General features: G+C 36.0%; 1 protein-coding gene across 2 annotated transcripts; it reads left to right on the forward strand.

The window, feature by feature from the left end:
- The first annotated feature begins 432 nt into the window (after window positions 1–432).
- On the forward strand, window positions 433–18,897 carry tfr1b (transferrin receptor 1b). 2 transcript variants are annotated; one of them, XM_065258387.2, is made up of 19 exons: window positions 433–543; window positions 6,082–6,131; window positions 6,224–6,446; window positions 6,763–6,946; window positions 8,263–8,397; window positions 9,025–9,109; window positions 9,913–10,035; window positions 10,989–11,084; window positions 11,201–11,340; window positions 11,633–11,796; window positions 11,885–12,001; window positions 12,084–12,169; window positions 12,634–12,697; window positions 12,813–12,880; window positions 13,133–13,209; window positions 13,294–13,384; window positions 15,981–16,220; window positions 16,458–16,607; window positions 16,734–18,897. In XM_065258387.2, exons 2-19 carry the CDS (start codon window positions 6,087–6,089, stop codon window positions 16,974–16,976), a joined length of 2,331 nt encoding a protein of 776 aa, XP_065114459.1. In that variant the 5' UTR covers window positions 433–543; window positions 6,082–6,086; the 3' UTR covers window positions 16,977–18,897. The 2 variants fall into 2 exon arrangements, with proteins under 2 accessions (XP_065114459.1, XP_065114458.1); XM_065258386.1 differs by lacking the exon at window positions 433–543 and adding an exon at window positions 1,592–1,732.
- The last annotated feature ends 282 nt before the right edge of the window (window positions 18,898–19,179 follow it).

Below are 19,179 nucleotides of genomic sequence, written 5' to 3' on the forward strand. Positions count from 1 at the left end.
AACCTTTTGCTGTTAAGCTTTGCTGTTGTATTTTCAAATAAACATCATTCATTCCAATTTCTGATTGTAATGAACACTGTACAGTGTTTTCTTATTTTCTGAAATTTGATCAAGATGTATTCACTTCAATGAACAAAAGACTATAATGCAAGAAACACAATCTTTAAGAGGCCTTGAAAACCATTAGAGCAACAAAGCCTTTGAAGAGACTACTAACAAAAATATGTAGTAAAAACACTGCTTTCATTTGATAACAAAGGTCAAAGTTACCCATACCCATTTAAAACATTTTAAAGTAGGCAATGCACATTTGAAAATCTAAAAAAAAAAAAAAACGTAATGATTGGAATATCATAAGATCCGAAACGTGTGAATATAAACTTTTATTGTTCCCATGAATTGTCATGTTCCCACATGTACCGAAGACATCTGCACTAGTTGCATAGCGTGACTAGAGGGGATTTTATTTTTCACTTCCTTCACATTGGTTTTGTCAGTTTTTTCTCTCTCACTTCGGATTTTACCTTCAACTCAAACAACAAGGTAAGTTCATGGTTAAGTATTTTGGCTACATAATAATTAGACATAGCTGTGCAAAAGTGAGTTATTTGTAAGACCACAGAATGTGTAAATGTGTGCATATTACAACCAGCCACTTTGTGATCTACGAAAGTATCTTCCACAACTAGCACATGGTGGCTTATAATAAGCAGATATGGCAACACTATCTGCATGCAAGAAATAGTCACTTTTAACATGTGTGTATATCAGAATAAACATGCAAAAATGTTGATAAAATGGCAGTTGACTTTGAGAAAAAATAAGGAAGTAAAAAAATACTCCCTAGTCCATGTGCTGGTACCCTTTCAAAAATACACTTTTGAGTACCTTATTTGGTACCAATTGTTTACATATATCTATAAATTATTGTACAAATTAGTGTCAGTGACATTTGGGGCTAATTGTTTCTGACAGTGTAGCCTGTTAAATAAGTTAGGTTAAATTAAGTTAAATAATTTAGATAAACTCATACAAATGGAAATACATGAAACGGTAAGCAATTATATTATAAAGTTATATACACAAAAAACCCTGTCAAAATATCATCAATTTAAATGAAATGTATTTAAATTTAAACCAATGGTTTACCCAACTATTGAAACTTCCCATTTTAGTGTATTGTATCTAGTAGGTTTACTATTTATTAAAACAGTAAATACTAAAATATTTTTTCATGTGGGAATAAAGGTGTTAGAAGAAATAAGGATTTGGATATGAGTTAAATAGAGGCTTAAAGAAATATACAGGATTCATATACAATACATATAAGGCTACGTGCAAGGATTTAGATATAATTTCAAAGAAATTACTGCATAACAGCCCACGTGTATATACTGTAGTATACTGTAATATTTACTATAGTATACAGTAAATACCTTAATTTTTTACGATCGTGAGGTTTAAAAACTATAGTATCTATGAATTGGATTGCATTTTGTAGTAAATACTGTAATACAGTATTGTTCATGTGGGAGCACAGTAGGGGGCGATGTGCCCACAGAATGCAACGGGCAAAAAAATGAAGAAGAAGAAGAGGTGTGTGCGTGCAGAACATTACCGCTGGTGTGGCTGATCGCGACCGCGTGTGGTTTAAGCAATTGCTAACTTCACTTTAATACTTGCTGAGAAATAAGAAATATTTATTGAAAGGATTTGTTTTCTTGTTTGAATGGTAAGTAAACGATTCCTCCCCAAAGTGTATTTGAATTTTTATAAATTAGTATTTGTAAATTGTAGGACGATGTTTAATCTGACAGATCTATGAATGAGGATGTCGAGCAGTGTAAACCGATGCCATGAAGCGAGCATTTAATACGGGTTGTTTAGTATTTGAATTTAGAAATAAGGCGAGATAACTGTTAAACATGCAAGTTTATAGTTTAAGATATGTCACCTTGTTGGTGGTTAATGGACGCGTCCATTGCATTTTTCTTCATACTGTTCAGTTGCTTTGATATCACAGCAGTCATGTTTAGGTCTTCTTTAAGTATTAGAAATGAATAGTATTTGTGACTTTTTGTTGCTGGTTTATGCTTTCCTTATCACAAAAAGTATAGATTGAACGTATTCTTGCAGCATCGTGCTTGCACGTGCACGCAAACAGGAAGTACTGATAATCTTTGACCTTTATGTGATGTCATCCGATAAACTGCATTATTGTATTTTTATATAATTGATTTTTTTTGTTAATAAATTAAATTCTGGACTATTATAACAATTCTTAACTTTTATAACTTTTAAAATAGTTTGTCATCGTAAGTGACAGCTGCATGTTTTGTAATGTCACTTCCGTTTGACCTTGTAAAATGTATTACATTTAAAATAAAATCTGCCATGTGTAACAGTGGATTTAGTACTATGCAAGTATTTATAATCAGATTTACAATAGAAATCATTATGCAGCAACATTCCTGAATGCTGAATTGAATGTCTCATTGTGAATCACATGTCTTAAGTATATACTCCTGTCATCACACCACACTGTTATCTTCAGTGTGATACTTTGGCTATGCTTTGTGGGCTAAGATGTCCATGCAGTCAAGTCTAATTGGGAAAATCTGGAACGTGTCACGGTCCAGTGTATAAAATCATAATTATAATTCATTCGTATTTAATTTCCTACAGCACATTCTTGATCGTTTTTTAATAATGCTGCTTTTGGTGTTATTTCACTTAATACTATGGCAGATAAAATTAGGCTAACATAAAGCTTGGGTGTACAATTATGCATTTAGTAAATGCTTTTAGCTAAAGTCTTATCAGTAAGGGTTGGGCTCTGTTCCGCAGTAATGTCTTTATTTATAATTGTGCCTAACTCGTATAAATGTAGAAATGTCTTGACTCGTTCATGTTTTGTATTCTCCAGCAAGTCTTAACTTATTTTCTTTATCCCCTCTGTCCTTAAATTGGATGCTGTTTAGGATTGAAAAACTGGTTGTAAAAAGGGCGCCAATTGTGGTTTCCGGAAAGCTTACTCTAACCAAATGCAGCCACTTCCTTTTAAGCATGTGGTATCTATGCATTTGGGGCGGTTTCCCGGACAGGAATTAGAATAGTCCTAGACAAAAATAATGTAAGAGCGGTCCAAACTAAAAACAGCTTGCACTGACATATCTTAAAAGACATCAGTGCCCTTTGTGTTGCACACAAGTAATGTTTTCAGTAAGGCATGTATGTTAAAACTAGTTATATTTCTTTAGGCCTTGTCCTGACTTAAGCTAATCTCTGTCTGGGAAACAGTTTTTTGCACTAAGCCATGATTCAAACTCGCATAATTAAAAGTTGCTGTGGTATTTTATTTTACAATTTTCTCCGAGAGGATAAAATATAAATTTCTGCTCAAAGCCTTCCTGAAAGTATTAACTCTTTTAGTACATTCGCTGCTTTTTTAACGTTCAATTGTATTGACATTTTCAATAAACCTCTGAAAACACGCACATGCGTTTCCCAAAAAATCTTTTTGGGTTCATTTACATGCAGTCTTACTTCAATTCTGCTTAAAAAACTGATAATGTGTAAGGTCATGTAAACGTGTGAAACAGTTTTCTTTAACTGGGGAAAATCAGATTGACAAGGATACATTTCTGCCCATTCCCCGATTTTGTATTACATGTAAGCGCTTTAACATGCTTTCTTGTGAGTTTTTTATGTGTGCATGTCTCCACATATAAAACACGAACATTAAAAACGGAAGTGAGGGTGAAGTAACACATAAAAGTTTGCTCTCGACAAAACTTGTTACATTTACAGGTTCTGCAGACATGTGAGGACACATAACAATATAGCTTTTCTAGGGCTGGAAAGCTCAGAAAATATTTCAAATTGGAAACTTAAGGAATTAAATAAAATAATTTGTACATTTTTGGGTAATTTAAACAAACTGTATCACATACAAACATATTAGCTACCCTGACACCTGACTTACCTTTATCCGCGAACCACAGTTGGAATATATTCATGTCTAAATTCCATGGAAATTTCCGGAATTTTGCAACACAACTTCTGAAAGATTTCTCACCGACTTTTTTTTTAATGACTAGGACTATAGGTAGTGACGTTCCTGCCTGTGAGAAACCTCCAAAATTATCTGTGATCCATAATTCCAGTATATTCCCATGTAGATTCCATGGAAGGTTTCTAAAATTCCCCAAATTTTGCAATACTACTTCTAAAAGATTTCCCACTGACCTTTTGAATAGGGCTGTCACTTTTGTGAAAAAATCATTTTCGATTTTTAATATATAAGTGTTCATTGAATCGATTGTAAAATCGATTTTCCATGTCTAAAAGACGTTTCCATTTTCAAAGCCAAATAACAGACAAATGTAAAGAGATCGCCTGAAATGCACAAGTCAGCAATATTTCTTATTCATTGTCATTAAGTTTCGTGCAGAATAAAAAACAGCAACAGTAGTGCAACATTCTCTAAAAAAATATGCAGAGTGGACTGCTGCCATAAATGAAAAACATTACTGCAGGCTTCAACCGGCTGCTTTTATGATTTAGGCAATTCAAAAATTATTTTAAATAATGATTCGATCCATTTCAAACAACTGTTCAAAAATGAAACTTTAAATAGACTTACTTGAAGTTGAGAACATGATGTGTATTTTTTTATTAAACGTAACCGACACTTAGGCGGCACTAGGCAGGCTTAATGAAATGCGCAAAAAGACTAGGGCCATTACAAATTATTGGTCAGGAAAACCAGTCGATCAACATTTTAGGGGTCAAGAGCAGAGCGCTTTTCATTCACTATATGTCCATCTGTTGAGAAGACGCACTCCGACCGCACTGATGCCCCAGGGAAACTCGGGTACTTCATTGCCAGCTGCGCAAGGTGGGGGTATTTCGTACTGCCAATCTTCCATCACAAAAGCGGGTCACTATCAGCTCGCAAGGGTGGCTCCTTGTCATAACTCATCATCTCCCGTATGGTCACAATTTCGACGCTCTCTCGTGTTGCACAGGTTTATTGACGTTGTCCTCCATTTTCTTTGCAAAACACTAGATGCAGCGATTGAAAGCGTGAAACTATAGGTGCGTAAAATTGCTGGGTATTTTCTGTCTAGCTTTCGCACACCTACTGCACTTTCGGAATTCTTTATTTTCTTTTTCTGCTTGTTTGTGAGTTTTGTTACATCTATATTTTTAACTGTTTAATTCTTGTAAAATTAATAGTGTACATATTTGGTTAAAATCGATTGCCTATTTTCGTTTTCCAAACTTTTTTTGGTTGGTCCGATCGATTGTGCAATCGATTTTCGAACGAAAAGTGACAGCCCTACTTTTGAATGACAAAAATGACTATAGGTGGTGATATTACTGTCAGTGAGAAACCTCCAAAATCATCTGTGAACGTAATTCCAATATATTCCCATGTAGATTCCATGGAAGGTTTCTAAAATTCCCAGAATTTTGCAGTGCTGCTTCGGATAGATTTCCCACAGACTTTTTGAATGACTATAGGTGGTGACGTCACTGCCTGCAAGAAACCACCAAAATCTCCAAATCTGATGTAAATGCACTTTTCTGCAATGCCAGTTTATTGTCATCTCATTTTTGACAGATATCCAATTATTTTGTGTATGTAAAGACCCTTATTTACGGTTTTACCACTGTGACGTTTACCCATCATTGCTTGTGAGAATTTGGCACATCATGATAACCTGATAGAGATTGCATGCATTTTGGTGACTGTTTGTCATCTATACAAACACTTGGAACCGTCCTCCAGTCTGACTCATGTCAAACTCTCAACATTATGTAATCTCTGTATTGATTATTATCATTTTTGATCAGCCTTTAACTAGCCGTGGAGCCACAGTAGGGGGTGGCTCTGGTTTTTGGATGTAGTTCAACGAATCAAAGACTGGCCTTTTTATATTGAATCAAAACACACTTAGACTTTGAACATTATGGGCCGTGTCTATGATTTCACAGAGACTTCAAAAAGGGCTCTTTGTCTGGGGGAGTCTAATGAAAACCTCAGGTGCTAAAGACCAATCTCTTGCATTTCAGATTCAATGGCTGGGGCAGTCGATCAAGCAAAAATGAAGTTTTCTAAAATCGTAAGTTCTTAAGTGTATATGTTCATCTGAAATCTAAATCCTGCTAGTTACAGTAATAAAGGTATGTAATGGTATTTGTTTTGTTTTTACAGGTAAACAGTCGCTCATACACCCGCTTTAATCAAAATCCTGATGGAGAGAGCAGCCGTGTGGAGGTGAACCTGTCTGTGGACACTGAAGAAGAGGAGATGGATGGTGCTGAGCAGGGTCACGTACAGCCCGAGACGTACATGAGACCTACCATTCATCCGGGGTCATGGAACAAATGGAGAATTTTTGTTTTAGTCGCTGTTTTACTGGTCATCTTCTGTTTGGGTGATTTGCTTTCCCCAATATACCTTATTTAGGGAATAGGGAATGGATTTTATTGTAAGATAAACACAGAATGATTTCTGTGGGGTCTTGTATGGCCCTTAAAATGTTTGTTACATTTTTATTACAGAATGTATTTCAGTATGTAAATTATATGTGAATAAACATTGGTTAAAATGTTGATTTAAAATAATTGTATGACAAAGACAAATCATCTAATCTAATTTGAAATCAAAATCAACAGCTGTGTAATAATTTATTTATTGCCCAATACACTTGATAGAAACAGTACTTATAATATTTCTTGTACTCTTATCAGGTTCACTCATTGGCTACTCTGTCCAACGTAAGCCTAAGATGGCCCCCTGCACCCCAATTGTAACTAAGGAACAGACTTCAGCTCCACGGGTTTATGAGGCTCCTGAGTCTACTATGGATTGGAGTGATGTTGTTAAACTTCTGAATGATCAGCTGAGCCCTAAAAAACTTGAGGACATAATAAGGTACTATATCTCTAAATGATATATGATTCTTTTTAGTTATATCCTGAATGTATTTGAACCCTTTCCCCGCCAGTGTTTTTAGAAAAGTTGCCTGCTAGCATATTTTAGTGATATTTACAAAATGCCTTCCAGAAAACTTTCTTCTATAAATATATTAACATACGATATATCAAATGATAGGACAGACCCTCTGCTTTTAACTCTTTCACTGCCAGCGTTTTAAAAAAAAGTTGCCAGCCAGCGCCAGCGTTTTTCATGATTTTCACCAAAGTTTAATGCCCTCCAGAAAATGTTCTTCTTTAAATATATAAACATACAATATACCAAATGAAAGAACAGACCCTCTGCTTTCAAAAAAAAAAAAAAAAAAAACGTTTCATCCTACCTTTAGTGGTTCTTTTGCAATCAGCTTTTGAATATGGGTAGGTTTTTGCAAAAACACCATATTTTGAGCAAAAAGCAGAGATAATTCCATTTTTTGTGACGGACTTTTCATAGAGATCCCATTCAGAGCGATCTTTAATGCAGCAGCTTGCCATAGGGCAATACTTCCGGGTTTAAAAAGTTGCGGAAGGGGACCACCTGGTGGATAATAGCGGTATTGCGGAAAGACGGAAAATCTCGTCATTGGCGGGGAAGCGTTTTCTCTTAATTGACGAGATCTCGTCAATGGCGGGGAAAGAGTTAAACAAATAAACAAAAATAATGGACGAAAATGACTCTTCAAAAAGATTCAGAACGATGAACAAAACATACACCGAGTTTTCTATGTTTTTTATTTTTTATTTCGTTTTAATAAGTTGGGTAAGAGCCCCACCTAGTGAATAATAGCGAAATTACAGATTCGTAAAAACGTCAGAGAAGCATCATTGGCAGGGAAACAGTTTCTTTTAATTGACAAAATAACTCTCCAATTGTGGGGAAAGAGTTAATATATTTAAAGGGATAGTTCACAAAAAAGTTTTATTTTTTTACTCACCCTCAAATAGTTTCAAAGCTTTATAAAGTAACCAGGCTTGGTTACAAACATTTTTCAAAATATTTTTATTGTTGAGCAGAACAAAGACATTTAAACCAGTTGGAAACAGCTTGAGGGTAATAATAAATAATATCTTTTGGGGGTGTACTATCCCTTTAAGACATTAGTTTCTAATCTTTGATTGATACAAATAAAGAACCTTAAATGTGTGATTGTGTTAAAATCTGTGATCTCAATTCTGGGCAAAATAATTGTGGTGATTTTTTTTCCCCATAATCAAGCAGCAATAGTACTATCTTACTGTAATTCTTCTAATGTTGAATGTTGTTTCATTAAGTGAGTATTCAGGTGCGGGTATGGCAGGATCATCTGAAGATAACAATTTAGGTGACAAAATCCATGACTTTTTCGAGAAGTTGAATATGAGCCCATGGACTGATGAACACTTTGTAAAGCTACAGTATCCTGTCAAGTGAGTGATCTTTCCTGAAACGCCACACAACATATGTGACCCTGTCTGTAAAAACCCAGCTAAAGTCATTTTTTGTGATTTTCTGTTTTCTACAGAAAAATGAGAAAGTCTTCCTACATAAAGAATATTCTGTAAAAATACAAACTTGAAATATCCTTGAATATTGATTGACTGAGTAAGGCCGTGTCAAAAAGTGAAATGTATGTGTAGTCAATAAGTAAAATCATATTCCTAATCTCATAATAAAATTGAGACTTGGATTTCAAAGAAAGGGTCACATGTTATATGTCTTAAAGCCCACTGGCTTATAAGTAATGACCGGAGCCATGACCAGAAATGTCACATAAGCTGTGTCCCAATTTGAAGGCTAGATCCATCAACGATCGCGTCCTTACACTGTGACGAACAATGAATCTCGGGATAGCCTAGGCTGTGAAGGATCCATTCGTTTTATTTTTTGGGTTTATTTTAAGCAAATTGTGACGGCCTTACTACCCTTAATGTCAATGCAGTCACATTTGAAATGTAGTCTACGGAGGTCGGAGCCTTCGAATTAGGACTCCGCTATAGACTTGGAAGCTCTAAATTTGCATGCACTATTTAAAATTCATCTTTTCATTCATACAGCAAAACAAACAAAGTATCCTATGATTCAGAGGAGATTGGGAGTCCAAAAGGGTTCTTGGCCTACAGTAAAACAGGAAGTCAACAGGTAAGCTGTATGCCTTCCTGCATGCTTGACATAAGTTGCATGAATCCTGCTGTTTTATTGTTAATACTGTTTATTATTATTATTATTATTATTATTATTATTATTATTATTATTATTATTAAAATATATATTTTTTAATCATTTGATGCAGTTTAATTTACATTTATCAATGCATCATCAACCAAAATCTGCATATTTATGCGGGGGCCGCATTTTAATGCTGCACTTTCGCCGCATAAATTGCAGATTTCTGCTTGCAAAATCTGCGGGGCTTTCATGCTTTCATAATCTCTGCTTTTTCGTAGCAATAAGGCATATACAGCTTAGCAGAAAGTTGAAAAATGTTGCATTTACTTCACACATGCATAGTCACATCTCCTATTGTCATGGGAATGTTAGGAAGTGACGTTATTACGCGACGTGAACATCAATGAAAAGCTGCAAACAGTTTTTGGAAGTTCACACAGTTACTTGCAAGTTCACGCAATTTTGACAAGTTCCCACAATTTTTATTGCAGAAAATTGCATAAATGTCCCACATATTCCATATTACATTTTTAAGAAAACATGCTGCAAGATCAAGGTTTTTTGCCCACAACAATCACAAAATAACTGCGTTTAATGCTTTAAGATGTTTAAGGGTTTTTGTTTATAACAGAGTCAATTGGTTATTAAATGCTGATTTTAAATGGGTTTTTGATTTTCCCTTTACATTTTTTTGAAGCTTGATTTTACTGTACTCTAAATTTATATGAAGCCAGAACAGCCAATAAAACAAACAAACATATGCCTTCCTCTTACAGGGCAGAGTCGTGTATGCTAACTATGGTGAGCTGCAGGACCTGGTGATTGTGAACGAGAATAAAGTCAATCTAAATGGCTCTGTTGTACTGATGCGAGCTGGGAAAATCAGTATGGCACAGAAGGTAATTCATGTAGAGAAAACAAAATGCACGTTTTGCAATGTTTTATGTTTACCACTGATTTATATTTTATAGTTTTTAAAAGAGAACGTCTATAAAAAATGTTTGCAAATTTGTCCTCAATATAGTTAGGAAGGAAAGCACTGCACGCACCGATTGGCGTCTATGACGACTTAGTACCATCACTCTCGCTATACTGTTGAATCGCTCTTGTGACATATCATAACTGATCTATCTGTGCAGCGTCACATGCAAAGTAGTATGGTAGCATCTAGCATATTATTTTAAAACAAAGGTAAAATTATTTCATTACATTATCCTTAAACATGATTCAATTGAGTCTTTACTTGATTTAAAGACTGCAACTACCATGCTTCTTCATAGCTTCAAAGATTTTATTTTGTATGCGACCTCTAGCAGCGAAAATGACACATTGTGCCTTGGAGTACTTAATAAAGAGGTAAAACTTGAATTAAAAGTACAATTTGTAAGATATTTGCAGTAAAATACCCCAAAACCACTAGTCCAGTGTTATTTATTTTGTCCAGCTGATGACTATGAATATCTCTAATGTTTTCAACTACTTGTAAATTATGAAAAATTGCCATTCTAAACAGTGACACGGGGTCAATGACGTTAATATTCACGTTACCCTTTCTTCACGCCTTTACTGACGTAAAAACCACATGACAACAGTGTTGTGGACAAATGCGGAAGTATGCGATATACATTGTATCTTTTACGTTTTTTTTTTCTTTCTTTGAAGAATTAAATTAATTTTTAAGAATTTTGCATCTCAAGAAAATGTATTTGGATTTAAAAATGTTTACAAGACACAAGTACTAACAAGTTAGTTTTTTCGCAATGTTACATACAGTATTATTTGCACACTACCAAGCTCAGTAATTAGAATAAAAACATTATTCTAGCCTTTAATGTATTTGTCATCTCTGTAGGTTGCAAATGTTGCAAGTAAAGGTGCTGTAGCAGCTCTGATCTACCCAGACCCAGCTGACTATGACATAACTCCAGATACTGAACTTTATGGTCACGTAAGTTATGGCATTCATGTGTTTAAGTGGCTTTATATTTTGGTCATGCTTGCTTTTGAATTTCTTTCACTGCTTTTTGTTTGTTTACTTTTCTTTTATTTGGTTGTTTATTGTAGGTCCACTTGGGATCTGGTGATCCTTATACCCCAGGATTCCCATCCTTTTCTCACGGCCAGTTTTCTCCTGTGAAGTCCTCCGGTCTTCCTGACATTCTTGCACAGACGATCACTGCTAACATGGCAAAAAAAATCTTTGAGTATGTTCTAAGTTTATATTTAACATTAAGTTTGAATTGTGTTATTTGTCTTTTAGTAGGGTACTGTATCCTGTCCCAGGTTAATATGCAGTTTAGTTTGAAACTGTGGCACTATCGTAACATTGCTTTATTTGTTTGAGCAACTCAAACAAACCCAGCACCACAAAGAAACCAGTTAAATATAACATTTTTGCGACATTTATTAGTGCGATAAATCATACACTAAACCTTAAATATATAATTCCCTCTTTTGAAACATCATGTTTAATCATTAGCCTGACATTTCTTGCAGTAAAATGGGTGGGAGAACTCCCCCCACTTCTTTTCTGGGTCGCTTCTCCAATTACAAGTTTGGAAGTGAGACTGACCGTCCAATCACCGTAGAAGTCAACAATGTACTTGTTGATACCAGGATCATTAACGTATTTGGAGTCATCAAAGGGTTCGTGGACGCTGGTAAGTTACAGCCTTACGTTGTGCTTTGCTTGAATGAACATTTGTATCTAAACATCTGATGGCCTTAAACGCATTCTTAATCCCGCAGATCGATATGTTGTGATTGGAGCACAGAGAGATTCGATGAGCTCCGGATTTGCCAAGTCTTCAGTTGGCACTGGTCTTTTGCTGGAGCTTGCGCGAGTTTTTTCGGAGATGAAGAAAGGTAAACTCCCACCAACTTGTTCTTTACTGTTGTGGCAGTGCATGTTGGGGTGCGCACTCACTTTTTGACCTTTTCGCTATAGGTGGTTTCAGACCCAAGAGAAGCATAGTGTTTGCCAGCTGGACCGCAGGGGACTACGGCAACGTCGGACTTACTGAGTGGCTTGAGGTTTGTATGTTGATTGTGATTATTTGGGGGGGGGGTTAATTACTTTTTCACACAGGGCCAAGTTGGTTTGGATGGCTTTTTTTCTTTTATTAAGAAAAAAACTGCAATTTGTATTTACTTGGGATATTTCTGTGTAATATATATTAAAATCTGTTTGATGTTCTAACTCATTTAATTGCCAAATGTGTAAAAACAAATCAGGAAGGGGTCAAATACTTTTTCCCTTATCCACCCTATTTTTGACGTAAATGCGGGCGCTGCCATCTTATAGCTCATATGGGTAAAACTTCTGGTGAGCCACTACAGCTAATGGTCTGCACCGGAAGTTGCGCCCATAATTTGCGCAAAGCGTCATGGGGCGTAGGAATGGTGTGGATATAATCACAGACCCTTTGGGGTGAAGAAATGATGACATTGTTTGGAATGCATTTAAAACTTTCAATGCTATGTTCTGTGTTACGCAGGGCTACGTGACATCACTGGACAAAAAAGCCTTCACCTACATCAGCTTGGATGGAGTTGTTACTGGTGAGTTAACTGTAACTTAGTGAAATGTGGATGTGACCAAAGTTTACATTAGTAAATGTATGTTTAACAGCATTTATAGACCGTACTATAAAATCTCAATTTGTTTACATTGCAGGTGGGAGCTCTTTCAAAGCATCTGCTAGTCCTTTGTTGCACACTCTTCTGCAGAAAACCTTGGAGAAGGTAGAGCACCAAGGAATTTTTGCGCGATTCACTTTATTTATTAGTTTAGGAGATATTCAAAGGGAGTTACAAATAAGCGTTTAATATTATTTTGATTCTGTTTTAAGTAGTCTTTACACGGAAAATGGAGATAGAGATGGAATTTGAGTTTTTCTGGGGTGTTTTTGTGTATCTTGTACAAGCAGGCACACATCAATGTGAAGCCTTGCTTTCTGGTTTATCAATAAGTAATCCCTTTTCTCCCTTTGAAAGGTAAACGATCCAGTTTATTCGTATCAAGGTAATTCTCGGAGTCTTTTCCAGAAACTTGGCAGCGAATTTGCATCTGTGTGAGTGAATCTGCATAGATTCTTTTGATATGTCGTTGGTGTGTGCAAGCTCTTTAATCTCATCTGTTGTCATTTTGTGCTCAGTCTGAAGCCCATGGAGATGGAAAATGGTGCATATCCTTTTCTGGCTTTCTCTGGAATCCCCTCTGTATCGTTTAGTTTTACATCAACTGGGGTAAGTGTTGAAGAACGTTACATCACTTTATAACATCTAAGCCTTTCTTAAGGCATTGTGGGACGGTTTCCACAGACTATAATGCATGTTTGAACTGCTTAAATTTCAAAACACCTTGCACTGACATATTTAAGCAATATCGCTTGAGTAGGAGTGTGATATTTGTTTATATCGTCACGGCCGTGATTAGGGCGGAGGCAATCACAGCCGTGACGATATAAACAAATATCACATGACTCTGAGAGCGATATTGCTTTTATACAACAGTTCGACGGCACACGTTTAAAAAAACTAAAACTAGAAAACAAAAACAGAGTTATTGTAAAAGCCTCTTTGTTTGGGAACTACTTTCTTCCGCCACAGATTTGAAGGCCAGAATGACAGGTAACACTTTCGGCTGTTTTGAATCTCCTAATAAGTCAATGGACGGAATAGCCGTTTCTTAATATTACAGTTTCTTGGTCACAAGGTGTAGTTTTAAGATTAGTTCAGTCAAGAATATATATGAATAATATTCAAATCTACAGTCGATTAGTAAAGATAGCGCCTGTTTGAACGTTTGCTTAGTAACCCCTCGTTCAGACAGCCAGCGACGTTATCGCTGTGTGTCGCCCGTCTCTTTCAATGAGGCGTTTCTAAATCTGCTTGTCATAAACAAATGAGTACCATCCACGCCAGTAACTGACGAGAGAAGGATGACGTGAACTCCACTGCTTTGTTCTCATTGGTAGTCTCTCCCGAAAGTCGTTCGGCATTTGCATAAAGTTAAACTTTTCTTAACTTTCTCGCGTCGCTGGACGTGCCCATATGGTCGCCAACGGTCACTTTCGCTCGTGTCGCCGGAAGTCGCCAGGTTTCCATTGAAATGAATGAGATCGCGTCGCTCTGCTACTGCTTGTCGTTGGCTGTCTAAGATTCGGTGCGTGATAAAACCAGAGCATGAGCTGACGTCAGTGTTCATTCGCCCCGCTGACCACCGCCCTCTCTGGGCTACATCTCTGACAGGGATTCCCTGGCTCTGATGTTGGCCCTGTCTGTGTTTGATGGTCAAAAATAAGATCAAATCAGCAGTATTTGGTGTCATGATGAAACTATTACTTGTTTTCTTATTCATATTTAGTGTCTTTTGTGTTGTTATTGTTTTGGCGCGAGGTAAAAGTTAATAAAACTATACTTGTATATAATGTTACTATTGCTTTCCCATTTAATCTTAACGTGATACGATCACTCGCTTATTTATAGACTTTGTTCTTGTCAGTACTATATAAAACAGTTTTTTTATAAGTGTCAGAGAGATGTTTTTCTTTTCTCATAACATGTTTTAATAGTCATGTCATGATAAAATAAATGATCCATATCCACATTTAAAAGCTGCAGTGCCATACCTGCGGTTCCACTGTGTTTTCGCGTTCTGAGGAGAGAGATCGCTCCAGAGAAAATTATTGTTTCCATTCCTCATTCCAAGTTTTAATTGTCCACACGATGTGACATTACTCCACTAGTTTAACGTTACATCTTAGAGCGCTGATCTTTGACGGGATAATCACTTCTGATTAGGATTCACAAGCTAGTGAACTAATGAGACGCACTGAGAGGGTTTTAAAACAGCGTATCTGTGTGTGTGTGTGCGTGCAGTTTTTCCATTCAGAGATGAGCCTGTTTAAAGAACCTCTATTCACTAATACTAAAATAACCAGTAGGTGGCGGAATAATACAAACGGTGAAGAGGTTACTGTTATCAGGACAATATCGCACGCCTCTTGGTCAATCAGATTTGAGAACCAGAAAGAATAGTTTTTTGTAAAAACTACTTAAATGTCCTTAAATAACTAAGACCTAGTCCTGGATTCATCTTAACCCTGTCTGGGAAACCGCCCCTGTATGTTTGTCATGGGTTGATGTTATTTGACACATTTTTATGCGCTTTTTAGCATTCAGGAACTGCAACGTTTTTGTTTTTTGGGCATCTCATTTTAGCCGTATGCTTAACTCTTTCTCCGCCAGCGTTTTTAAAAAAAGTTGCCAGCCAGCGCCAGCGTTTTTCATGATTTTCACCAAAGTTTAATGCCTTCCAGAAAATGTTCTTCTTTAAATAAATAAACATACAATATACCAAATGAAAGAACAGACCCTCTGCTTTCAAACAAAAAAAACCGTTTTTTCCTACCTTTAGTGGTTCTTTTGTAATCAGCTTTTGAATATGGGTAGGTTTTTGCAAAAACACCATATTTTGAGCAAAAAGCAAAAATAATTCAATTTTTGTGACGGACTTTTCATAGAGATCCATTCAGATCGATTTTTAAAACAAACACGGACATGCAGCAGCTTGCCATAGGGCAATACTTCCGGTTTTAAAAAGTTGCGGAAGTTCCACCTGGTGGATAATAGCGGTATTGCGGAAAGACGGAAAATCTCGTCATTGGCGGGGAAGCGTTTTCTCTTAATTGACGAGATATCTCGTCAATGGCGGGGAAAGAGTTAAAGGACATTTATAATTTAAACGTTTTTATTTTTTAAGCTATAGCGTGTACAAAGTTTAGAGATGACAGCCTACCATTCTGCATTCTGATTTTTTTCTGACTTTTTCATTCATCAGGCAAGCCCAGTTGACTACAAGTATTTTGGAACTGCTCTGGATGATGAGGATCATCTAAAAACTACGACTGGTCAGAAATTGGGTGAGGTGTCTATGGCTGCTGCCCAGGTGGCTGGGCAGATAGCACTTCGCCTTGTTCACGACCACATTCTTAAACTGGATGTAACCAAGTATGGCGAGGAGATTGGAAAACGTGTCAACGCCATTGTTGATTGCACTAATGACCTGAAGCGTAAAAAGGTGATGCCTTTCATTTTTAAGTCAAAGTCCTTTATTATAAGTACTGTGTGCAAGTCACTTGCCTATAGACACAATACAATAGACATTTAGTGCTGTGTGCACAAAAAATATACATACGTACAGAAATAACAAGATATATACTAGAATATAAAAATATATCTTTACTACTATATGTATCTTTACAAGTGTCTGCAAAATAACTTTTTTGTTTCTTAATTGTCTTTAAAACTATTACAGCTTGGTAAAAGTGAGACTTTGTCAACGCAGTGGCTGATATCCGCAAAGGGCTCTTATAGTCGTGCCGCATTCTCCCTACAAAACTACATCAGAAACAGTGACCGGGAAGACCTGGAGATGTCTCGTATCATTAATAACCGTATAATGAAGGTAACGTCATTTATGTTGTAATACATTTGTTTGGCTTACATCTTTCTTGTGTTTCATATCTTAATAGAGCAGGTGGCACTGATATATTAAAGTCGTGTTTTCATATTCCCGTCTATCTCTTTACAGGTGGAGCATAATTTGATCTCTCCTTACGTCTCTCCAAGAGATGTCCCATTCCGCCATGTCTTCTTCGGTAACGGTTGGCAAACGGCCTCAGACCTGGAAACCTACTTGAAAGATGTAAGCAAAGGCGAGGCTACCCTGGACATGGACAAGGTTTTAAACCAGTTTGCTCTGCTCACCTGGACCATCCAGGGCTGTGCAAATGACCTGGCTGGAGACATCTGGTCCTTAGACAATGAGATATAATGTATTTCACTATCACAACAACAAACCTGGCTTTTAGTGTCTCGATAAACTGACAACAAACATAAACCCACTGCTACCAAATAGCCTTGATTTGAGTTCAGTACAGCACTAAGCACTAGTTACATTTGAACAAGCATATCTACTGTACAAAATGAATTATTTGACAGCTAAATATAAAGAGTTATGAATTTGACTTTGAAATACACAAATTTGCATAGATATGGTTAATGAATTCAAATTCTTTAATCATATGAAGTTGTGTAACTCTCTCTATATATAAAGATACATTTCATATATTGTATCATTTATTTCATCACGGTGATAATGGAGTCTACTATCATTTATTGAAGCTCCTTCGCCAAATTTTAAGGTTTAAACTGCCAACCCCAAGTTAATGGTTTCCTGATTGACCCGCATTATCAAGTTTGATGCATAAGTGCATATTGAGAAATTTGACATTTGCTGCTATGTGAAAATTGAATGGCAGTGGCACCTTAACCCCAAACTGTTGCACGGGATGTTTTTGCACCCGTTTAGCAGTGCTTGAGAACCTTATTTATTTATTTATCAGTGACAGTGTTCACTATAAAGTTTTTTTTATTATCGGAAGCAGTGCCTTCCATAATTGTGACGGTTATACTGTCAATTCTTTAAAAGCAGCATCTGCTTCAGAAATAAAATGCATGTTACCAACAGCTGTCACCAGAAATGTCTATTGTTACGCATGGAAATACACCCCAAAAATATAATTTTAATGCAGTTCCTCTTTTCTAAATATGTAGGAAACAAAATAATGCCGTTTAATAAACCATTCAAGAGTTATGGTGGCAGTTTACTATAAAAAAGCTTATTTTTGTTGTTATGGAACCAAAATAAATTGGTAAAAATAATTTCCATTTTGAGCGAATCAATATTGAATTGAGCATTTCTGTGACGAAGCATTTCTTTGTAACATTTATATTTCTATTGTAAAATCATTATCGGGAGCAGTGTCTTCCATAATGTGAAGTGTTTGATGGTAGTTTTTGCCTACCAGCGTGTATATATCGAGGGCAGTGACCCTCATATTTCACTACAGCGTGGATCAAATTATCGGGAACAGTGTTTCCCATAGTTTATTTATGTATTTTTTGTTCTTGTGTGTTTTTTCTGCTTTGTTACTATTCAAGACTAAGTAGGCCTACTCCGGACAATCAGTTATGGTTTCATTTAGTCATGCTTTTGTGTTTTATATTTGGTGTTCGGGTTACTTTCAAAATGTCCTTTTTGAGTGTTGTTTGAGTTTGCACTTTTTTGTATTCCAAAGCAGGTGTTGGGAAAAGGATATGGTCTTTTTGTAGTAATGACTTGAATTTGTTTTTTTCTGTTAATTTTAGTAGTGGATCAATGTATTAAGGCACTTCTGATCAAGCTTAGTGGACATCAGTCACTTTTTGTCTTTTTATGTGGCACTTAAAAGAAAGTTACAAAGCTTTTTTGATCTTTCATAGCATGTTAGTATGTGCATGAAATTAAACTGAGTCTTTCAGAGTGTTTTAAAAACACACTTTAGCACACTTGAGCTGATAAAAATAACTAGGCATTTAAACTGTTACTTATTGCCAGGTAGGGTTTGATTTACCAGCTTTAAGATGATCAAGGATATTGAGTTTTGGGTGTAGGGGTTTCAAACGGTTATTGGTTGTTACACTGTAAAATATGTTGGTTTAACTTATAGTAACCTGGTTGCCTTAATTTTGAGTTAATTCAACTTGATTTTTATTAACGTTAATTAATAACTAATAAAGTCAACTCAACTCCATTTTAAGGCAACCTGGCCACTTGAGTTAAACCAACTATATTTTTTTTTACACTGCTGATCTTTGTGTTCAAAAGCTGTCAACTTTACTCTAATAAACTTGAGCTTTATGCCTAAATTTTTGATTTTGTATGACTGGCTCTTTGTAGAAACATGATCACCAAATGGCTTAATAACTTGCACACAAATAATTGAATGTTAATGTATTTAGCTTCATTTCTGAAGATCATACTTTTGAAGGTGTCCTCAATTTAATAAAAAACACAAGCAATGATCCTTCCCAGCAACGTTATGATTTCCATAAAAACTTTTATTTAAATGTCATTTATGTATAAAAGTCCCAATGTAAGGTTTGGTTGTCGTGGTTACATTTACAATATGTACCATTTTATGAATGAACAAATA

This window comes from Paramisgurnus dabryanus, chromosome 22, assembly GCF_030506205.2.
Source record: "Paramisgurnus dabryanus chromosome 22, PD_genome_1.1, whole genome shotgun sequence".
NCBI classification, from domain to species: domain Eukaryota; kingdom Metazoa; phylum Chordata; class Actinopteri; order Cypriniformes; family Cobitidae; genus Paramisgurnus; species Paramisgurnus dabryanus.